Genomic DNA, 20,569 nt, shown 5'->3' on the forward strand with positions numbered 1-20,569 from the left:
ATGCATATATATGGAATTTAGAAAGATGGTAACAATGACCCTATATGTGAAACAGCAAAAGAGACACAGATGTAAAGAACAGACTTTTGAACTCTGTGGGAGAAGGCGAGGGTGGGATGATTTGAGAGAATAGCATTGAAACATGTGTATTATCATATGTGAAACAGATCGCCAGTCCAGGTTCAATGCATGAGACAGCGTGCTCAGGGCTGGTGCGCTGGGATGACCCTGAGGGATGGGATGGGGAGGGAGGTGGGAGAGGGGTTCAGGATGGGGAAAACATGTACACCCATGGCTGATTCATGTCAATGTATGGCAAAAACCACTACAATATTGTAAAGTAATTAGCCTCCAATTAACATAAATAAATTTTAAAAAAAGAAATTAGATATAAACATAAATGATTGTCTTTTAATAGTATTTATATGTTGGGGTTAGGTTTGTTTTCCTCTATTTAAAAATAAAATTCTGGGGAAGTCTTTACTTCAAAAAAAAATAAAATAAAAAATAAAAAAGAAATGTATTTGACATGTGTTCTGCCTCTGAAGAACTTTCATCCAAGTGGAGGAACACAGTCATTATTTTCCCCTCAAATTTAATTTGTTTCATCTCATTCATTCTTAAATTTAACAAATAGTTGAGAGTCTGCCAACTGATGAACACCAGGTTAGGCATTGGTGGTACTGAGATTGACAAAACAGACATGACTCTTCATTGAGCTGTCAAACTCAGGATCAATGTCTGTGGGAGGCAGTGTTTGACCAAGGAGCGCAATGGCTACAAAGGGCTATGGCTGGTGCTGGTTCAGTGCTCAAACTGCCACCACAACTTTCCCACTTTGTGAATAAAAGACTGTCTCTATTTCCTTAGACAATTAGGCACCAAAGCTCCCTGTTTGAGTGGAAGAAAGTCAAGAACCCAGCTAGCTAGCCCTAATTTTCATTTACTTTTCCAAGTAGTATGTGGGCTCAGGGGAGCTTGCTTTCTTGATTCAATTAATTACTAAAGTCACACGACTATCTGATGTTTCTTCCGAAGTCATCCCTGATCCTGCCACAATTGCCACAGTCTATTAAGTAGTATGGGAAGAAAATTTTTAAAACACCAGAAATTTGTTTCCCAGCCAGACTGATCATAGCTATTCTGCCTTGTGATAGGATGGAAGTTCAGCGAAAAATAACCTGAAATGTATTTGACCAAAGGTTGCTCTATCAGGAAAGGACCATTCTGTTATTTCTGCTTAATCATGGGTCAGTGCAGGGGACAGACAAGTGGAAGATGAAACTTCAGAAGATAAAACGTCTGGATTGTTTGAAGTGTCTCCAGAGCCTATGCATACCCATGTGTGCCTTCTTGGGTGGGAAAAGAGCAGGGAGACAAGCTGGTTTGGGCAGGGGCTATGTGAATATTTCTGTAGTATCTCAGAATTGGGGTATCTGTTTGTATATGTGTGTCTGTGGAGTGCCTGGGGTAGTGTGTAAGCTGTTTTTTTTTTTATTATTCTGCATATACTTTCTTATTTTGCCTCAATGTATTTATGGATGTAGATTATGTTGTGTGTGTGTGTGTGTGTTCAAACAGTAGCTACAGTTCCTTTCTTATGAAAATATTAATCAATCACTAATTCCCAGTAATAAAAAAGAGAGATGCACCTGCCTGGAGAATTTGGTTATCACCCTGGCTGGCCTCACAACCACTTATGACTTCCTCTCCTGAGACCTAGCTTGTTTCTCCAGTTGACTCCTACACCTTGCCTGATTGAAGGAAGACCCCAGTAAAGACATGCCTAAACCACTTCTCAGCTCCCAGTCTTTTCCCCCTTGTAGTTCATCCTATACAGACTGCCAGATGAATCATTCTAAAATAATGGCTCCGCATTACCTGTAGGAAAATCTATCATGACACTACACAACCATTTGTGTTTACCCAAAAGATCTAAATAAGCTTTGACCCTGCTAAGTAGTAATCCCACTGAAGATAAAGAAAAATATCTATATAGTGAGCAGGGACATTTCATATTTTTGAACACATTTTTTTTCTGATTTTAAGATTTTTTTTTCAACCCAAAGTCATGCATTCAACAAGACTTTATGGACCATCTAATAACTTCAGACATTCTGAGCAGATAATAGCTTCTTTGTCTTGCATCATGATAATCTTTCAAAAATCTAATATTTAGAATCTGAAGTAGGTATTTATCAGGTCCTCCATTATGACAAGTGCGGGGAGCGAGCTCCGCCTCTGGCAAAGGTCATGAGGAAGGAGGCTTGGCATACGCAAAGGGGGGATCAAGCCTCAGGAGTCTCCCTGGAAATTCTCGAGCAATCTACCCCCAAAACCAGAGTCTGCCTACTTTCTGTTTTGTGCTTTCACCTACACCTCTGACTTTACGGGGCACTGTCCCCCACTACCTCTCTGAAAAAAGTTAGCTTACAGCTCCAGTTAATAATTCCTGGGTGTGACAGTGTTTAACCTACAAACTCCTTTGGAAATCCTCTAGCCTGCCTGAATAGGTTTTTCCGGCCTCATGTGATTGTTCAGAGCCTCCCAACTGTGAGAGGCAGGAGATGTTCTAAACTGTCTAAACACAGATTCTTCTGAGTAGTTAAAAGATTGATTAGAAATTGTATTGGTGAAGGGATTTTCACTTGTTGGGCCAATGTTTGCTGCTAAGTTTCCATATCCCTTACCTGCTGTGTCCCTGGCAGTGTATTGATTAATATAATTGGTGTAAGTAGTAGCTTTAATGTTTGTAACCTGGGACCCTTGAGTTAATTCTTTTTCTTGTTATAGCCCACCACACCTTTGCTCTGTAGGAATGCAACTTTATCTAATGCTTTTGGAGCGTGGCTCCTGACCAATCACCTTTAGAGAAAAATAAGTTTTCTGAAGAAAAGGTCTTAAAATGTTAACAGGCCTCCAGGCCAGAAGATGATGCAAATCACCTAAGCTTTTGCATATGATAAGTTTGCAGGAAGAAAGCCTGGCTTGCTGCCTGACTCTACCCCTTCCCCCATTATCCTCTATGCATAACTTAAGGTATAAAAACTACTTTGGAAAATAAAGTACGGGCCTTGTTCACCGAAACTTGGTCTCACCATGTCGTTCTTTCTCTTACCTTCTGGCTGAATTATTCAGCCTCTTTTCTCCACTGAATTTCCTCACTGAGCTATCCTTATTTCAGCCTCTTTTCTTCACTGAATTTTACTGAGATATCCTCATTCTATTACTCTTTATATCCTTAATTAACATTTAATTAAGCAATTGTTTCCTGATCTTCGCCTACGCCGTCTCTCCTTCGAATACCCTGGATCAGCCAGGGCTGGTCCCCGGCAGACAAGGTCTCGTGTCTGAACTCTCCACTGCATTCTTTACTTTGGCAGCAAGGGAGAAAGGTAGTAGCAGGGGAAGTCCTCGTAGATGGCTCATGAATCATCCCCTTGCTAGTTCTGCTATAGTCATCGTTTAGTAACTCAGTCATGTCCAACTCTTTGCAACCCCAAGGACTGCAGTCCACCAGGCTCCTCTGTCCATGGGATTCTCCAGGCAAGAAGACTAGAGTGGATTGCCATTTCCTTCTCCAGGGGATTTTCCCGACCCAGGGATCAAACCTGCATTCCCATTGGAAGGCAGATTCTTTACCACTGAGTCACCTGGGAAGCCCAGTTCTGCTGTGCCCTGCCCTATTCCTTGAATCTGCTCTGAAGCTCTCCTCCTCCTTACACCTACTCACATCTATAGAAGAACCAGTGTCTAGAAGTAGGTTTGACTCTTCCTCCAAATGGTTTGCATTGCTGTGGTCTGTCCACTTCCCCAGTGAGTGCTTGTTTGCAAGGAGTGGACGTCTTAAATGATACCACCAGTTGCTAGACTGAGAGTCCTCCACCACCTGCCCTTCTCATATGACCTATTTGTGCTAATTTGTGTGTGGTGGACCAAATATAAAGGGTGAGGGTCAGAGAAAGTTTAATTGAGAATAGGGAGCCAAGCTGAATTTTGAAAGACATGTTGTAGAAAGAAGGGAATGGTACTCCTAATGGGGGGGGGGTTATATGCTTGATATGTGAATAGGTGGGGAGAGCAGGGCAAAAGATGCATTTAGTTAAGTGTAGGACAGTGAGGGTAGGGAATTCATGAGATAAGACTTCTCCTCAGAATATAGTTCCAAGGCCCTGCCACAGGAAAACCCCAATTGGTTTACTTTGACCTGTTGCATAATCTTTCACTTTTACCTTTGCAGAAACCATACTTACCATGTCAGTGTCTGACACAGGGCCAAAACTGGTCACATAGATGTCAGTCTTCACTTCAGTCACTGCATCTGGTTGAAAGAAAATAGAAAAGCAGAGTGTTAGGAAAGCCTGTTGCCTTAGCTCACATAGAGTCCAGTGCTGTTCTCCAAAAGAAAGCGAACTTACTACTTCTAAGAAAGAATATTTGGTAAAATCATAGGAAAACCCCTCAAAAAACTCTCATTTGTACTACTTCTTCACAGAGAATGTGCTCAGTATAGGAACAAAGTCCATCCCTTTAAATACCATTGAGAGTAACAGCAGAATTCCCAAACTCCAGAGCCTTTGGAGATCTCCAACACTCACACAAGCTGGGATGTCACACCAGGATTACCCTTACCTGTGGCACATTACAGATGTTCAGGACATAGGATGATTGCACTGCCACTTCCTAGCCCACTTAAAGTAGGGAGGGGATGTGTGACTGGTTTTGGTTATAGGAAGAAGAAATATGTGTCCCTTCCTTTGGAACAAATAATTTCCAATGCAAGACACTCCCTGCCATGGTAATCATGGAAACATATGTTTACATGGAGCTACTATAAGACTGAAATGGCCTGGAATGATGATCCAGAACTTGGAGGATAAGTGCCCTGGAAAGTTGCCTGGACCTACAATAGATTTTGCATCAATGAGAAGTAAACTTCTGTGGGGTTAAGTGACTGAGATTTGGAGATGATGATAGCCCCTGATATACACTTTGCATGTTTCCATTATAACTGTCTGTTTACTTGTCTGCTTTCCCACAAAACGCAAGAACTCCTAAAGGGCAGTGTTCCTGTTTTGTTACCTGTTTGTACTCAGTAGATAGAAAAGGAGCCTGTTAACTCTGAAAGTGCTCACTGAACATTTTTGGTATTAATGGATGAATCTTATCACATATATATTTGCCAAGTTGCAAAATGATACTCAGAGAAGTGAAATGACTGCACTGCTAAGTTTCCCCTTTCCTCCTTCTGTCAGCCCTATTTACTGCATTGCAGCCAACCCACTCCAACATACCTCAAACAGAGCACAGGATAGCCTTATTCAGCTTCTCAAAGTCAATGAGACCCTACCAAACACCTCATCATTACAGTTAACTCAAGCAAGGCTCACTCCAGTCCAGCATGAAAGTGAAAGTGTTAGTCACTCAGTCGTGTTCTACTCTTTGCAACCCCATGGACTGTAGCCCACCAAGCTCCTCTGTCCATGGGATTCTCCAGGCAAGGATACTGCAGTGGGTTGCCATTTCCTTTTCCAGGGGATCTTCGCGACCCAAGGATCGAACCTGGGTCTCCCACATTGGAGGCAGGTTCTTTACTGTCTGAACCACCTGAGGTTCCCTCCAACCCAGCATACCTGACCCCAGCAGCGCATGTCAGTAGCACAGCTAGTACACATAAAGCCCACATAGGACTTGATAATCAGGTTGGTTACTGCAGTCAATGGCACTATTTTCTTAATTTTAAAATTTATATTTCCTTTTCTAATTGAACTATAGTTGATTTAAAATATTATGTTCATCTTAAGGGTACAATATTGCAACTCAATATTTTATAGATTATATTCCATTTAAAGTTATTATAAAATATTGGTTGTAGTCCCTGTGCTGTATATTACACTATTTCTTCTACCTCATGGAAAGGTAATGGACAAAGCAACTCCATTTATAGCATGTTTACTATATCCATCCAGTCCTGGGTCCTAGCCCAGATTTACTTTATATCTTGTTGACTTCCCATTTTCCAGAGCCATCCCTTAGGCTTAATACATTGCTCCTCTATACAGGCACATATTATACTCAAGGACACTGCACACATCCACAAACATTCCATTTTCAAAAGAGACTATGAGTATCATTTAATAATCATCAAAGATATAGTCAATTCACCAAAACACACAATTTACTTCCAAGCTTATTCAGCAAATAACATGTCTCAAACTAGAGTTGTATTTTAAGTATTTGGACTTTCATCTAGAGCACAGTCTTCCCCCTATTTCTGTGCTTCAAGGACAAGAGACAATACTTCAGAATTCAGAACATACACCCTAAAGATTTGTCCCTTCAGATACACTGCCACATTCACTGGCTGTAGAAACATTGCCCTACCCCAAAGTACATAAAACACAATTAATTAATGGGAGAGACCACAATTACAGTTGAATCCAATATTCCAGGCAGGACATAGTTAGACACAGAACAACTTTCTAAACCAATTTAATTGTAAAAGTGGGCTTCCCAGGTGGCTCAGTGGTAAAGAACCTGTCTGTCAATGCAGGAGATATAAGATGCTGGTTTGACCCCTGGGTTGGGGAGATCCCCTGGAGTAGGGCATGGCAACCAACTCCAGTATTCTTGCCTGGGAAATCCCATGGACAGAGGAGCCTGGTGGGCTACAGTCCATAGGGTCACAAAGAGTTGGACACATCTGAAGCTACTTAGCACGCAAGATAGTTATGCAGATTAAAAACAGGCACCCATACTATAAAAGAAAAGAAAGTGAAGTTGCTCAGTCATGTCCAACTCTTTGCGACCCCATGGACTGTAGCCCGCCAGGCTTCTCCATCCATGGAATTTTCCAGGCATGAGTACTGGAGTGGGTTGCCATTTCCTTCTCCAGGGGATCTTTCCGACCCAGGGATTGAACCTGGGTCTCCCGCATTGTAGGCAGATGCTTTACCATCTGAGCCACCAGGGAATCTTATAAAAGAAAAAGGAGAAGACAATTAGTAGTGATAAAGTCAGGAGACTGCTTTAGTTCCAAGAGGACAGTGGAGTCACTGTAGGTAGAAAAGAAGAGTCTTGGGCTGGGATAGGAAGGCTTACTTACATTCTGGATCTGACCTTGACTTTCTGAATGCCTTAAGATTTTTTTTTTTTCCTTTTGGCTTTTCTCTTGTACAGGAGGTTTGTTACCAAACACATTTGAATTTTCTCTCTGCTCTGACTAGGAACTCTGACAGTGCAAAAAGCATGTGACTAAAAGTGTCCAGTGGTAGCAAAAGGCAAGTTTATTCTGCTGCCTGAAGAAGGTAGGTCAGTATGATCAGACCACCAAAGATGGCTGTTCTCTTGCTCTCTGTACATCCACCTGCTGGACCAGTCTCTGCTTCACCTACAGCCCACTCCCATGACTGATCTTCTCTCTTAGTCATAGAGGCTGATAAGTAAATGCCTACTCACTTCTGGCCCCAGTTAGTGACTGATCTAATCTTAAGATCAGAACTATCTCCACTATGATGATTCATCACAGTGGCAGTGAGGGGTGCACCCCTCTACTGCTTTCCCTGGCAACTGATAAGCATCAACCTAACATCAATTCCCCCCATTACTGGTAACCTCCTTCCCACCCATTGATTGCTAAGAAGAGGCTGCTTTCCCAATGAACTAGGTCTCAGCCAAGCTTCAGAACTTTCTCTGACTTGGAAGCAGGGAAAGACTTAGGAAGTTTGGTCTATTACAGTGGACACAAATTCATTCTTACTCTATTTCTGTCCCATTTTGAAAGAATCTGGTAGATAAGAGAATTAGGGGAATTGATACTAAATGAAGGGTAGGTAAAGAAGTGGGGAGAAAGAAAGAAAGAAAAAGAGAGGGGAGGGAGGAAGGTAATTAGAATCTGATTAGAGGGAAAAGCAGAATTAGAAAGGATGAATGACAAGAGTGAGAAGAGGAAATTAAAACAGTTAGACAGCAAGAGATAGCAAGAGCTAACAGAACTAAAGAAAGACAAAGCAAGAGAAAAATGCTAAAAGAAAAAGAGAAGTAATGCTCTTGTCACCAAAGAAGCCAGAAATCTCTCAAGGAGTAGGGTATGAAGATAGGGATTGTCACTTGTATCATGGCAGCACAAGTGACGGAGGGCTCTGAATTTATGTTACCATCCTTAGATCTCTAGCCCTCTACTCTAAGAGCAGGTAAACACATGGATATTTGACATTTCTCCAGTGTCCCATACAGGGACCAGACCACAAAGCCCCAATTACTAAATCCCATCTTTTGACTAGGAAATCTAGGTGCTTTGGAGCAGTATATGTGCCAACACACAGAAGTACCCTGCAGAAGTATTGTACAGTGATTAACAGCATCACTAACTGGATCTGAATTTAGGTTCTGTCATTTACTCTTTGTGTGCGTTTGTCACTTAACTTTTTCATGCCAGTTTCTTCATCTGGAAAATTAGGATAATGATACCACATATTTCAGAATTGCTCTGAGGATTTAAGGAGACAGTATTGAGGCCAGTATTTAGAACAAATCCAGTGCTCACTATATGTTAGCTGTTGCTGCAGCTTAATACTATTCCAGAGGCGAGGCCACATGAGCCACCCATAAGGCCAGGTGGACACAGAACTCACCCAGAAGTCTAAGGTCCTCAATTCCAGACAAAGAAGAGAGTATCCACCCACCACTCCAGCTCCTCTGTGCGAAGGAATAATTAGAAGTTTGCTATTTCATTTAATTAAATGAAAAGACCAGTGAATTAGACTAAAATTAGTGAGGGCTACAATTCATAGTCTAGCCCCTGTTGACAGCCTTCTCCTTTTTCAAATGTAAGAAATTATTTAATTGGGAGATGAGTGGAATTCTTTCTTATTTTTAAACAAATACTTTCTTTGTTCCTTGGCTCTTTTTAAATTACTTTGAAGATCTAATTTCCTTCAAATATTACCTTCTGAAACTAAAGGTTAACAGAATTATCTTTTCCTTTTGCAAATTTACTGTGGTATTGCAAGTAAAATTCCAATAAAATAAATTGGAAGTAAAATATAAACTTGAAATTTATATTTATATAAACACACATGCCTTTAGCCCTCAGCAGGACTCCCATTGGTGGGGAACTTATCAACCAGTTCCTAATGTCATTCCAACTTGCTTTTGATCTGAAAGAGTAAAGATAAGCCAAATAGCAAGAGATCACTATGTTTATGTTAACTATGAGGCTCATGTATGTGCTGTGTGCTTAGTCGCTCAGTTGTGCCTGCCTCTTTGAGACCCCATGGAATGTAACCCAGTAGACTCCTCTGTCTATGCAATTTCCCAGGCAAGGATACTGGAGTGGCCTGACTTTTCCTCCAGGGTATCTTCTTGACCCAGAGATTGAACCCACATCTCCTGAGTCTCCTGCATTGCAGGTGATTCTTTACCCACTGTCATCTCACAATAAACTGTATTTCCTTGTTTGAATTAAAATAGATCCCCATTAAGCTGTGGATTTTGTTCTTTGAGCACAAACCAGAGTAGGTTCCCCAACTCTAGCTTCTCCACTCCAGCACACATATAAACATTTGTCTTAGTACTGCCCTTTGGATCCATTCAACAAAGTCTGCTTCCAGTTCTTTTGAGACTTAAAGACTTTCAGAGATTGAAAAAAATTGATCATGCTACCCCTAAGTCTGATCTTTTTATTCCTTTCCATGTCATGATTTTAAGCACCCTCACTTTTCCCATTCACTTTCCTCTGGCTTGGGTCTAATTTTTTTTTTTTTTTAACTGGCACTCTGAAATATGTTTTATGATGAAACTGTCACAATTCTATTAGAGACAGGATTATAAAATGAACAATATGAACAAAAGCCAACCATACCCCCTTTATTTCATTATAGGCTATGATGGACTTTTCAATTCTTCCCAGTAACAGTCTTTCTGAGAATAGTGAGGTTTTAAGGACTGGAACTTTGACTAAAAGAACAAAGCCCTGACTTTTCTGTATTCTTACTTCTGTATCACTGGAAATTTTAGAGAATAATTGCTTCTTATTGTGCATGCTTTTCATTGTGAGGAGAGACTAACCTACTAGAAATGAGTTTCCATGTGACTAGCGGGTCTGCTAGCAACATGGATTTAGGGAGTGGGCTATGGACAGGCTCTCAGAGATCTGAGAGTTGGAGTGCTCTGTTCTGTTAACGGCCTTCTCATTTCTCTTTGATAATCCTTGGGGACAGAGATACTGTAAGTACTCAGTGACACACCCCTCTCCCAACAGCATTAATCACTGATAAGCTCTTCAGAGGAATCACAAACAGATGGTTTAGGGAAGCAGATATAACAAAAGTCTGTGTTAGAGATCCTAAGCTCTAATCTAAACTCTGCAGTTGAGTAATAACCCTTTTGCAGAGTGTTTGGGCACAGCTCATAACTTTTGACATTTGGTAGGCTAGAGGTCTAGCACTACGTTTATGCTACTCCATCTAGTGTCTGACACTTGGAATGTACAGCAACTCTTAATAGCTAGCTGCATGCAACATATGTTTATAACAAAACATCAGTAAGAAATACCACAAGATTTAAAAGAGACCACAATCACTACCAACTTAACAACTGTGGGTTCTCATTAACTCTACTATTGCTAGAATCTTGATGCTCACAAAGGTAATATAGAACACACAACTGTTCTTATTTTCTCTGGAGCTACAAATCCAAGTATTGCCTTCATGGCATCCAGTCCCATCATTTTATGGCAAACAGAAGGGGAAAAAGTGGAAACACTGACAGATTTATTTTCTTGGGCTCCAAAATCATTGCAAACAGTGACTGCAGCCATGAAATTAAAAGATGCTTGCTCCTTGAAAAGAAAACCATGACAAACCTAGATAGTGTATTAAAAAGCAGAGACATCACTTTGCCAACAAAGGTCTGTCTAGTCAAAGCTATGGTTTTTCCAGGAGTCATGTATGTATGTGAGAGCTGAACCATAAAGAAGGCCAAGTGCCAGGAATTGATGCTTTCAAGTTGTGGTGATGGGGAAGACTCTTGAGAGTCACTTGGACTGCAAAAATATCAAACCACTCAATCCTAAAGGAAATCAACCATGAATATTCATTGGAAAGATTGATGCTGAAGCTGAAGCTCCAATACTTTGGCCACCTGAGGCAGAGAGTTGACTCACTGGAAAACACCCTGATGCTGGGAAAGACTGAAGGCAAAAAGAGAAGAGAGTGGCAGAGGATGAGATGGTTAGATAGCATCACTGACTTAATGGACATGAATTTGAGCAAACTCTGGGAGACAGTGAAGGACAGGGAAGCCTGGTATGCTGCAGTCCATGGGGTTGCAGTGTGTCGGACATGACTAAGAGACTGAACAACAAGAACCCTATCACAAGGGAGGTTGGAGGGCAAAGATACTGCAGGAATGTCCTTCCATAAGACCATATTAATGCCACTAGAAGCACTGAGCACTGTAACCAGTTTTGAGAAAAGTCAAAATACCATTTGAGTATTTTCTTTACATGGGCCAAACCCTGAATATTAATTATTTTTTTCCGACCCATTTCTTTACTACATTGGTGCTTATTTGTTGCTTTTGCCACTGGTCCTCTCTTCTGTAACATGTATTGAACAAATAAAACCATCAGACAGCAGCCTCTTCAGTGGTTCATAACCCTTTGCTGAAAATAGAGGCCACTCCCAAGAGCCAGTAGGATTTCCTTGGGGCAAAATTATGAGAAATTTAGAGAGGGAAGCAGAAGCAGTGCCCAAAAAATTACCAAGAAATAAGTTGGAGAATGACTACATGATGTGTTCTCCACTCTAGAGACACATCCTTAAGCCAGAACAAGCTGAAAGCCAGGGGAAAAGCAATATAATTTTTAAAACAGCTGAAATATTCTAAAATGTTACAAGGACATTCTGATATTTTTCCAGGGCCTACTGATTTTGACCTTATGCATAAAATTAATAAATGGTAAATGGAATCTGGAAACTTGGGCTAATCCTGGCCCAACCTCAAGTTAACTATACCTTAGTTTCTTTATCTGTAAAAAATGGAATCGATTTTGTTATGATTCCAACACTAAAATCACTGGCCGTAATCGATTAAAAGAGGCTACCAGAGGGACTTATACTGTCACTGTTATTGTTTGGAACTTCCAGATAAGATGGCACAGGTAATAAACACACAATAATGAGACATAAAACATAAAAAATATAATTGTTTCAGATAAAAGATCAAAATGTCATGTAACAGAAATAAATCAAAGATGTACACAATATTGAAGCCAGAGTTCTGGTCTGAAAAGAAGAGGTAGAGTGAAGAAACTAAAATATTTCTTTGTACAAAAGGAGAAATTGGAAGTACAATATTATACAAGCACAAGACAGTAAGAAAAAGAGGGTGAAAAACACAAATTCAAACAAAGTTAAACTGGTTTTTGGCATAGTGGAGTAACAGCATTACAGCCTTTCTTTCCCACTGATTATAAATAAAATTTCTGGATAAAATACAAAAGCAACTATTTAAGCACTCTGAAAAGTGAAAAAGAACAGGTGGTTTATGGAAGGAAACCAAAACTTGGAGAAGCAACCCACAGGGAAATACATTTCCTGTGTTTTTTTTTTTTCTCTTCTTCTTTTCTCTTGTAGCTCTGCTTCAAAGGCAAAGCTACATGGTGGGATAGTGGCACAAACAGCCAAAACTCCTGACAAAAAACATCTGTCCTACCAGAGAATCAGGGGAAAAGGCAACTGCAGACCAGAGGATGGGGAATCCCAAAGTACAGAGGGTTAAACAAGAAGATCCAATAATTCTTCCCTCAAAAAACATAGGTTTACCATTAAGAACAAAGGAAACGAATCCTGAATATTCAATGGAAGGCCTGATGCTGAAGCTAAAGTTCCAATATTTTGGCCACCTGACGGGAAGAGTGAACTCATTGGAAAAATTCCCACCCTGATGCTGGAAAAGGTTGACGACAGGAGAAGGGGGCAACAGAGGATGAGATGGTTGGATAGAATCACTGACTCAATGGGTATGAATTTAAGCAAACTCTGGGAGATGGTAAAGGACAGGGAAGCCTAGCATGCTGCAGTCCATGGAGTTGCAAACAGTTGGACAGGACTTAGCAACTGAACAACAACAACATGCCCCTAGGACAGACCCAAGGCAGCATGCGCAAAGGCTTTGACAAGTACACTATGATTTCACACAAAATTTCACATTAGTCCTGAGTTACACAAGTATAGGACAGACTCAAAGCCATATAGCAAAGGTTTTGATAACTGAATTATGAAGTAATATGTAATCCACAGCCCAAGTCTTGAGACTATCCCCTCAGTGATAACATGTGTGAGATACACCAAGTGCAGTATAGCAAAGATCTTGAAAACGTAAAGATCTGGGTATCACCACCCAGAGAAAGCAAAGCAGACCTTGCTGCTTAACCAAGCTGATTCTCTGCTAAAACAAACAAACAAAAAATCAACATTCTCCAAAGCATTATGACAAGGCTGAGGCTCCACATAATATGAGTCAAAATGTCTAGAATAGAATTCAGCATTATTTTACTTAGAAAGAACTAGAAAAATATTGCCAATTCTGAAGGGAAAAGACAACAAAGGTGAAATATAACACAATACAGATGTTGAAAATTTCAAAGATTTTTAACTCCAATTATAACTAAGTTACATGAGGTTAATGAAAATACATTTTAAATAAACAGAAAGATGAAGTTCTCACAGAAAAATTAGGAAATACAAAAATAACCAATTTGAAAATTGAGAAGTGAAAAAATGCAGTCACCAAAATAAAAACATTCACTGTATGGTCTCAATAGCAGAACAGAGATGACAAAGGAAAAAGTTAGTGAATTTGAGTGATAGAAATTATCCAATGTGAAGAACAGCAACAAAAATGTCTGAAAAAAATATGGAAAGAACCTCAGGGGTACTCTGAACAATGTGATACTCTCCAACACATAGAGCACTTGAATTCAAGAGGGAGTGGGGAAACAAACTAGTAAAGAAAAAATATACTTGAAGAAATAGTGCTCAGAAACTTTTCAAGTTTGGTAGAACACACAAGTTTACAGAAACAAACTATTATACAGACTCCAAACAGAAAAGAATGAAAAATAAGGAAAGCTTGCTTAGACATATCATAATCAAACTGCTAAATACCAAAGATGAAGAAAAATCTTGAAGGAAGCTATTAGAAAAGAACACAGTCTGTGAAGGGGAATAATTACTTGAAAGACTGACGATATATCATCAATTCACAGACAGTAGTGAAACAAAATCTTTAATATGCTTATGGAAAACAGCTGTTAACCTCAGAATTCTATATGCAGTAAAAATAAGCTTCAGGAGACATTCTCAGATTTAAAAAGACAAGGGAATTTGCTACCAGCAGACTTGTTCTATAGGAATTCTACATAAATTCTTCAGATTTAAGGGAAATAATGCCAGGCAGAAATTAGATCATCAGGAATAAAGTAAGAACAACATAAATGGAAGTTCTGGATATATATAAAAACATTTTTCATTTTTAAGCTCTTTAAAATAGTTATTACTGCTGAAGGAAAAAAATTAAAACATTGTCTCATGTGGCTTTTAATGGGCTGTTGATATAATAGTTAAGACATCCATAACATAAAGGTCATTTAGATGGGAAATGGATGTATACTGTTACAAGGCTACATAATTTACTATAAGTGGAACAATATTAATTCTAAGAAGAGTGTCAAATCTCAGCTGTGAAGATGGCAATCCCTATAGCAACCAATGAATCTCACAAAGAAATATTTCTAAAAAGGCAATCAATAAAATAAAGATAGTCAAATATGTCAAAAAATCAGAAAAAGGAAAATATATTAGCAGAAAAACAGAGGGGACAAATAAATAATAAAATGATGAATCTAAGCACAAAAACTGATGGAATTCAAATAGGAAATATACAAATCCTATATTATTGTTGGACACTGTAACATCTCTCTTTCAGCAACTGATAGAATGTGTACAGACAAAACCAGTGAATACATGGAAGACCTAAACAATATTTTCGACTAATGTCACCTAAGTGATACTTATGGAACACTCTACCTGCAAAAGAAGAATACCCAATCTTTTTCAAGGACATTGGAACATTCACCAAGATATCCCATAAAACAAGCTTTAACAAATTTAGAAGAATTGAAGTCATATAGACTATGATCAGTGACCATCAAAGAATAAAAATAGTAATTAATACAGAGAAATATCTGGTAACATTTGGAAATTAAAGAACAATCTTCTAAATAACCCATGGATCAAGACAGAAGTCACAAGTGATGTTTCAAAATATAGTGAACTCAATAAAAATAAAAATACAACACATCAAACCTGTGGGATGCTCACAGAGAAATACATAAGATGGAAATTGACAGCACTGAATCTCCAGGAAAAAGAAGACTCTAAAAATCCAAAACCTAAGATTCCATCTCAAGAACTAGAAATATATAAAAAACAGAAACACTAAAAATGAAACAAGTGGAATCAAAAATAGAAAAACGATTGAGAAAATCAGTGAAATTAAAAACTTGCTCCTTGAAAAAAATGGAAAAATATACAAAACTCTAGCCAGACTTTACAAAAACCAAAAAGAAAAGACAAAAAAATCTATGAGTATCAGGAAAAATATAAGAGTATATCACCAAGACGGGCAGAGTTAGGAACTTCAGGGTTTTGTCTCTCCATAAAGACAATTAATAAGCTTGGGAAAACTGTGAGAATCAACTTTTACAGAACTCTACAATCTAGTAAAAAACTTATAACCACCAAGGGAATATGTGATGAAGAAAACTGCTACTGCAGCCATAAAGATGTCAGCCCACACGCCTGTTACAGGTTCCCATTGCCTGAAGGAGTAATACAAATCTTATTCTCAAAAAATTGTGGTTAAGGGTTTTGACCTGAATGGCAGCTCCCTCAAAGAGGGATGCAATGGCTTACCTTTGTTTCACCCAACTGGGAGCATTCCCAGAGCTGTGGAGGCTTCCTGAGAGGCATAGCCAAAAGCATTTGAAGACACAAATATTGACAGCAGCAGCCTGAAGCTAGGAGTAAACAGTTGAGACAAACAACAGACTGAAAAGTCTGAGAAGAAAAAGTTTAGAAAAGGAGATACTTGGGTGAATAAAAATTTTTATAAAGTTCCAGCATATACCAAGGGATTGATAAGTTCCCGCATAGGCCCAGGGCTTAACACACACTCAGGCTTGAGAAGAACCTAAACTTTCACATTTGGCTAAATTTCAGACCTCACTAGAAATGAGAAGTGGACGATAAGGCAGAGTCAATTCTCCCTAAACAAATCTATAAATTAAATACAGTCCTAAATAAAATCTAAGGGTATTTTTTAAGAAATTCATGAGTTGATTCTAAAATTTATATGGAAAGGCAATAGAGCTAAATAAAATTGCCAAAACTAATTTTTTAAATGTGTTCTTAATTTGGAGGACTCCATTATAGGATTTGAGTGTCTCAAGAGTTACTATAAACATACATTGATCAAAAGAGTCAAAGAGTATACATCAATCAATGGAACAGAGTACTATGTTAAAAAATATGGCCAGACATATACGGTCAATTGAATCTCAACAGTGTTTATAATGCAGTGTAGAAAATACAGCCTTTTCAATAAGTTGTGCGAGAAAAATCGGCTCAAATCCGTTCAGTTCAGTTCAGTCACTGAGTCCTGTCCAACTCTTTGCGACCCCATGAACCACAGCCTTCCAGGCCTCCCTGTCGATCACCAACTCCCAGAGTTCATCCAAACTCATGTCCATCAAGTCAGTGATGCCATCCAGCCATCTCATCCTCTGCCGTCCCCTTCTCTTTCTGCCCCCAATCCCTCCCAGCCTCAGGGTCTTTTCTAATGAGTCAACTCTTCGTATGAGGTGTCCAAAGTATTGGAGTTTCAGCTTCAGCATCAGTCCTTCCAATGAACACCTAGGACTGATTTCCTTTAGGATGGACTGGTTTGATCTCCTTGCAGTCCTAGGGACTCTCAAGAGTCTTCTCCAACACCACAGTTCAAAAGCATCAATTCTTTGGCACTTAGCTTTCTTCACAGTCCAACTCTCACATCCATACATGACCACTGGAAAAACCATAGCCTTGACTAGACAGACCTTTGTTGGCAAAGTAATGTCTCTGCTTTTGAATATGCTATCTAGGTTAGTAATAACTTTCCTTCCAAGGAGTGTCTTTTAATTTCATGGCTGCAGTCACCATCTGCAGTGATTTTGGAGCCCAAAAAATAAAGTCTGACACTGTTTCCACTGTTTCCCCGTCTATTTCCCATGAAGTGATGGGACCAGATGCCATGATCTTCGTTTTCTGAATGTTGAGCTTTAAGCCAACTTTTTCACTCTCCTCTTTCACCTTCATCAAGAGGCTTTTTAGATCCTCTTCACTTTCTGCCATAAGGGTGGTGTCATCTGTATATCTGAGGTTATTGATATTTCTCCTGGCAATCTTGATTCCAGCTTGTGGTTCTTCCAGCCCAGCGTTTCTCATGATGGACTCTGCATAGAAGTTAAATAAGCAGGGTGACAATATACAGCCTTGACGTACTCCTTCGCCTAATTGGAACCAGTCTGTCGTTCCATGTCCAGTTCTAACTGTTGCTTCCTGACCTGCATATAGGTTTCTCAAGAGGCAGGGAAGGTGGTCTGGTATTCCCATCTCATTCAGAATTTTCCACAGTTTATTGTGATCCAAACAGTCAAACACAGTCAATAAAGCAGAAATAGATGTTTTTCTGGAACTCTCTTGCTTTTTTGATGATCCAGCGGATGTTGGCAATTTGAACTCTGGTTACTCTGCCTTTTCAAAAACCAGCTTGAAAATCTGGAAGTTCATGGTTCACATATTGCTGAAGCCTGGCTTGGAGAATTTTGAGCATTACTTTACTAGTGTGTAAGATGAATGCAATTGTGCGGTAGTTTGAGCATTCTTTGGCATTGCCTTTCTTTGGGATTGGAATGAAAACTGACTTTTTCCAGTCCTGTGGCCACTGCTGAGTTTTCCAAATTTGCTGGCATATTGAGTGTAGCACTTTCACAGCATCATCTTTCAGGATTTGAAATAGTGCAACTGGAATTCCATCACCTCCACTAGCTTTGTTCATAGTGATGCTTCCTTAAGGCCCACTTGACTTCATATTCCAGGATGTCTGGGTCTAGGTCAGTGATCACACCATCGTGATTATTTGGGTCATGAAGATCTTTTTTGTACAGTTCTTCTGTGTATGCTTGCCACCTCTTCTTAATATGTTCTGCTTCTGTTAGGTCCATAGCATTTCTGTCCTTTATCAAGCCCATCTTTGCATGAAATGTTCCCTTGGTATCTCTAATTTTCTTGAAGAGATCTGTAGTCTTTCCCATTCTGTTGTTTTCCTCTATTTCTTTGCATTGAACATGAACTCAAATCCTTACATCACACCTTATACAAAGTTTAACTCAAAATAGATCTTAGACCTATTTGTAAAACCTAAGACTATAAAATTTCTAGGAAAAAAACATAGAAAATGTCCAGGAACTTGGGTCATGCAAAATCTATTTTTAGATAGGACATAAAAGTCAAAATGGAGAAGGCAATGGCACCCCACTCCAGTACTCTTGCCTGGAAAATCCCATGGACAGAGGAGCCTGGTGGGCTGTGGTCCATGGGGTCGCTAGGATTCGGACACGACTGAGCGACTTCATTTTCACTTTTCGCTTTCATGCATTGGAGAAGGAAATGGCAACCCACTCCAGTGTTCTTGCCTGGAGAGTCTCAGGGATGGCAGAGCCAGGTGGGTTGCCGTCTCTGGGGTCGCACAGAGTCGGACATGACTGAAGTGACTTAGCAGTAGCAGTAAAAGTCAAAAACTATAAAAGAACAAATTATTGCGTTAGACTCATCAAAATTTAAAACTTCTCTTTTTCGAAGATGCTATTTAAAGAATAAAAGGGCAAGTCAAAAACTGAAGAAAAATTTTCATTTCACATTTCTAACAAAGGATTTGTACACAGAATATATAAAAAACTTTCAAAATTCAGTAATAAGGGATAAAACAAGCCAAAAATTTTTGCAAAGCATCTAAACAGATATTTCAACCAAGAAAATATACTGGTGGCAATTCAGCACATGAAAATATGCAATCAGGAAATGCAATTTACAACCACAATATGATACCATTAGTAACCTGTCAGAAGAGCTATAAGGGGATTTTCCCAGTTGATAGAACTATTTTGTATCTGAGCTACATGATATTAGTTACATGATAGTATATCACAAAGAGTGAATTATACTGAATATAAGCTGCATATTAAGTTTTAAAAATATAAAATTTGATTAAAATTAAACAAAAGTGAAAAAAGCATAAAGACCCCCATTTAAAACGAGTCTACACATCAAAACTAATGAAACAGAACAGTATGTCTGGAAACTGTCCTATGAATACATGAAAAGTTGATGTATGGGAGGACAGACATTATATATCAGTGAGAAAAACATTTACTAATGAAAAATGTACCAAACTACAAGTTATCCATACACAAAAAGTACATCTCTACCTCATACCACATATAAGCATCAATTACAAGTGTACTAACTTAAATAGGAAACATAATTCATGAAAGAAGGAAACTGAAAAACCAATGAATGTAAGATATCCAACATCACCAGATAATGAGGGAAATGCAAATTAAAGAGAGATACCACTTTACAGCTATCAGCAAAAATTTTAAAGCATGAGAGTACCGAGTATAGGTTAAGAACTGAAACAAAAAAAAGTTTCATACAGTGTTGTGGCGGGGGTGGGGGTAGTAAAAATTGGTACAACCATTTAGGAGAGCTATTTGGCAATATTTGCTGGCACTGAGAGGTGCATATCTTATAATCCAGTTATTCCACTGACAGATTCAAAAGAAATTCCTACCCATGTGCACAAAGAGACATGTACAAGTATGTCCACTTGGGGTTTGAAATGTGATCCTATGTACACTTAATGGCATTGTAATAGGCATCTTTCAGCAAATAAAATTATTTATTTCCCTCAGAAATCTCCTATAGGGACTCCTTTGCAATCACTGTAGATTAACACTTTCCAAGTGAGATGTGGTCATATTTCCTTTGTTGTGGAATAAATTAATGTGATGGTCCTGGCCAAGCTGAGCAGAACCCAGGCTTTCTGCCTGAAGTCAGACACCTTCACTTTGCAACTCAAAGTAAGCAGTTTTTCCTCCCATGTCTTTGTTACAGTTTTCCTATCCTTTTGACCCCACTAAGAATTTTATCTTCCAAACACACTGTCTGCCAAGCTGACCTTCCTTAATCTTGGTGTTAAACCAGAAATCTTCCATATATTTCCTTTTCCATCAGTATTAGCCATCATCTGTTCTTTTTAATTTTTCTTATGAGGAACCATCCTCTATGTTGATATTCAGCTTTGAAGTTGTTATAGCTTTTTTCAGTACTCTTTTTTTCATTAATTTATTTTTTAATTGAAGAATAATTGCTTTACAGAATTTTGTTGTTTTCTGTCAAACTTC

General features: G+C 39.0%; 1 protein-coding gene across 2 annotated transcripts in view; it reads right to left on the reverse strand.

Annotated features, from left to right (window-relative positions):
* GABRA3 (gamma-aminobutyric acid type A receptor subunit alpha3) overlaps nucleotides 1-20,569 on the reverse strand; it is a 240,653-nt gene that overhangs the window by 92,197 nt on the left and 127,887 nt on the right. For both annotated transcript variants that reach the window (XR_009493447.1, NM_174542.2), the window contains 1 exon segment: nucleotides 4,254-4,321. Coding sequence is in view for 1 of the 2 variants with exons in the window: in NM_174542.2 (NP_776967.1) it covers nucleotides 4,254-4,321 (68 nt within the window). In the remaining variant the exon portion in view is untranslated.

This window comes from Bos taurus, chromosome X, assembly GCF_002263795.3.
Source record: "Bos taurus isolate L1 Dominette 01449 registration number 42190680 breed Hereford chromosome X, ARS-UCD2.0, whole genome shotgun sequence".
Taxonomy (NCBI): domain Eukaryota; kingdom Metazoa; phylum Chordata; class Mammalia; order Artiodactyla; family Bovidae; genus Bos; species Bos taurus.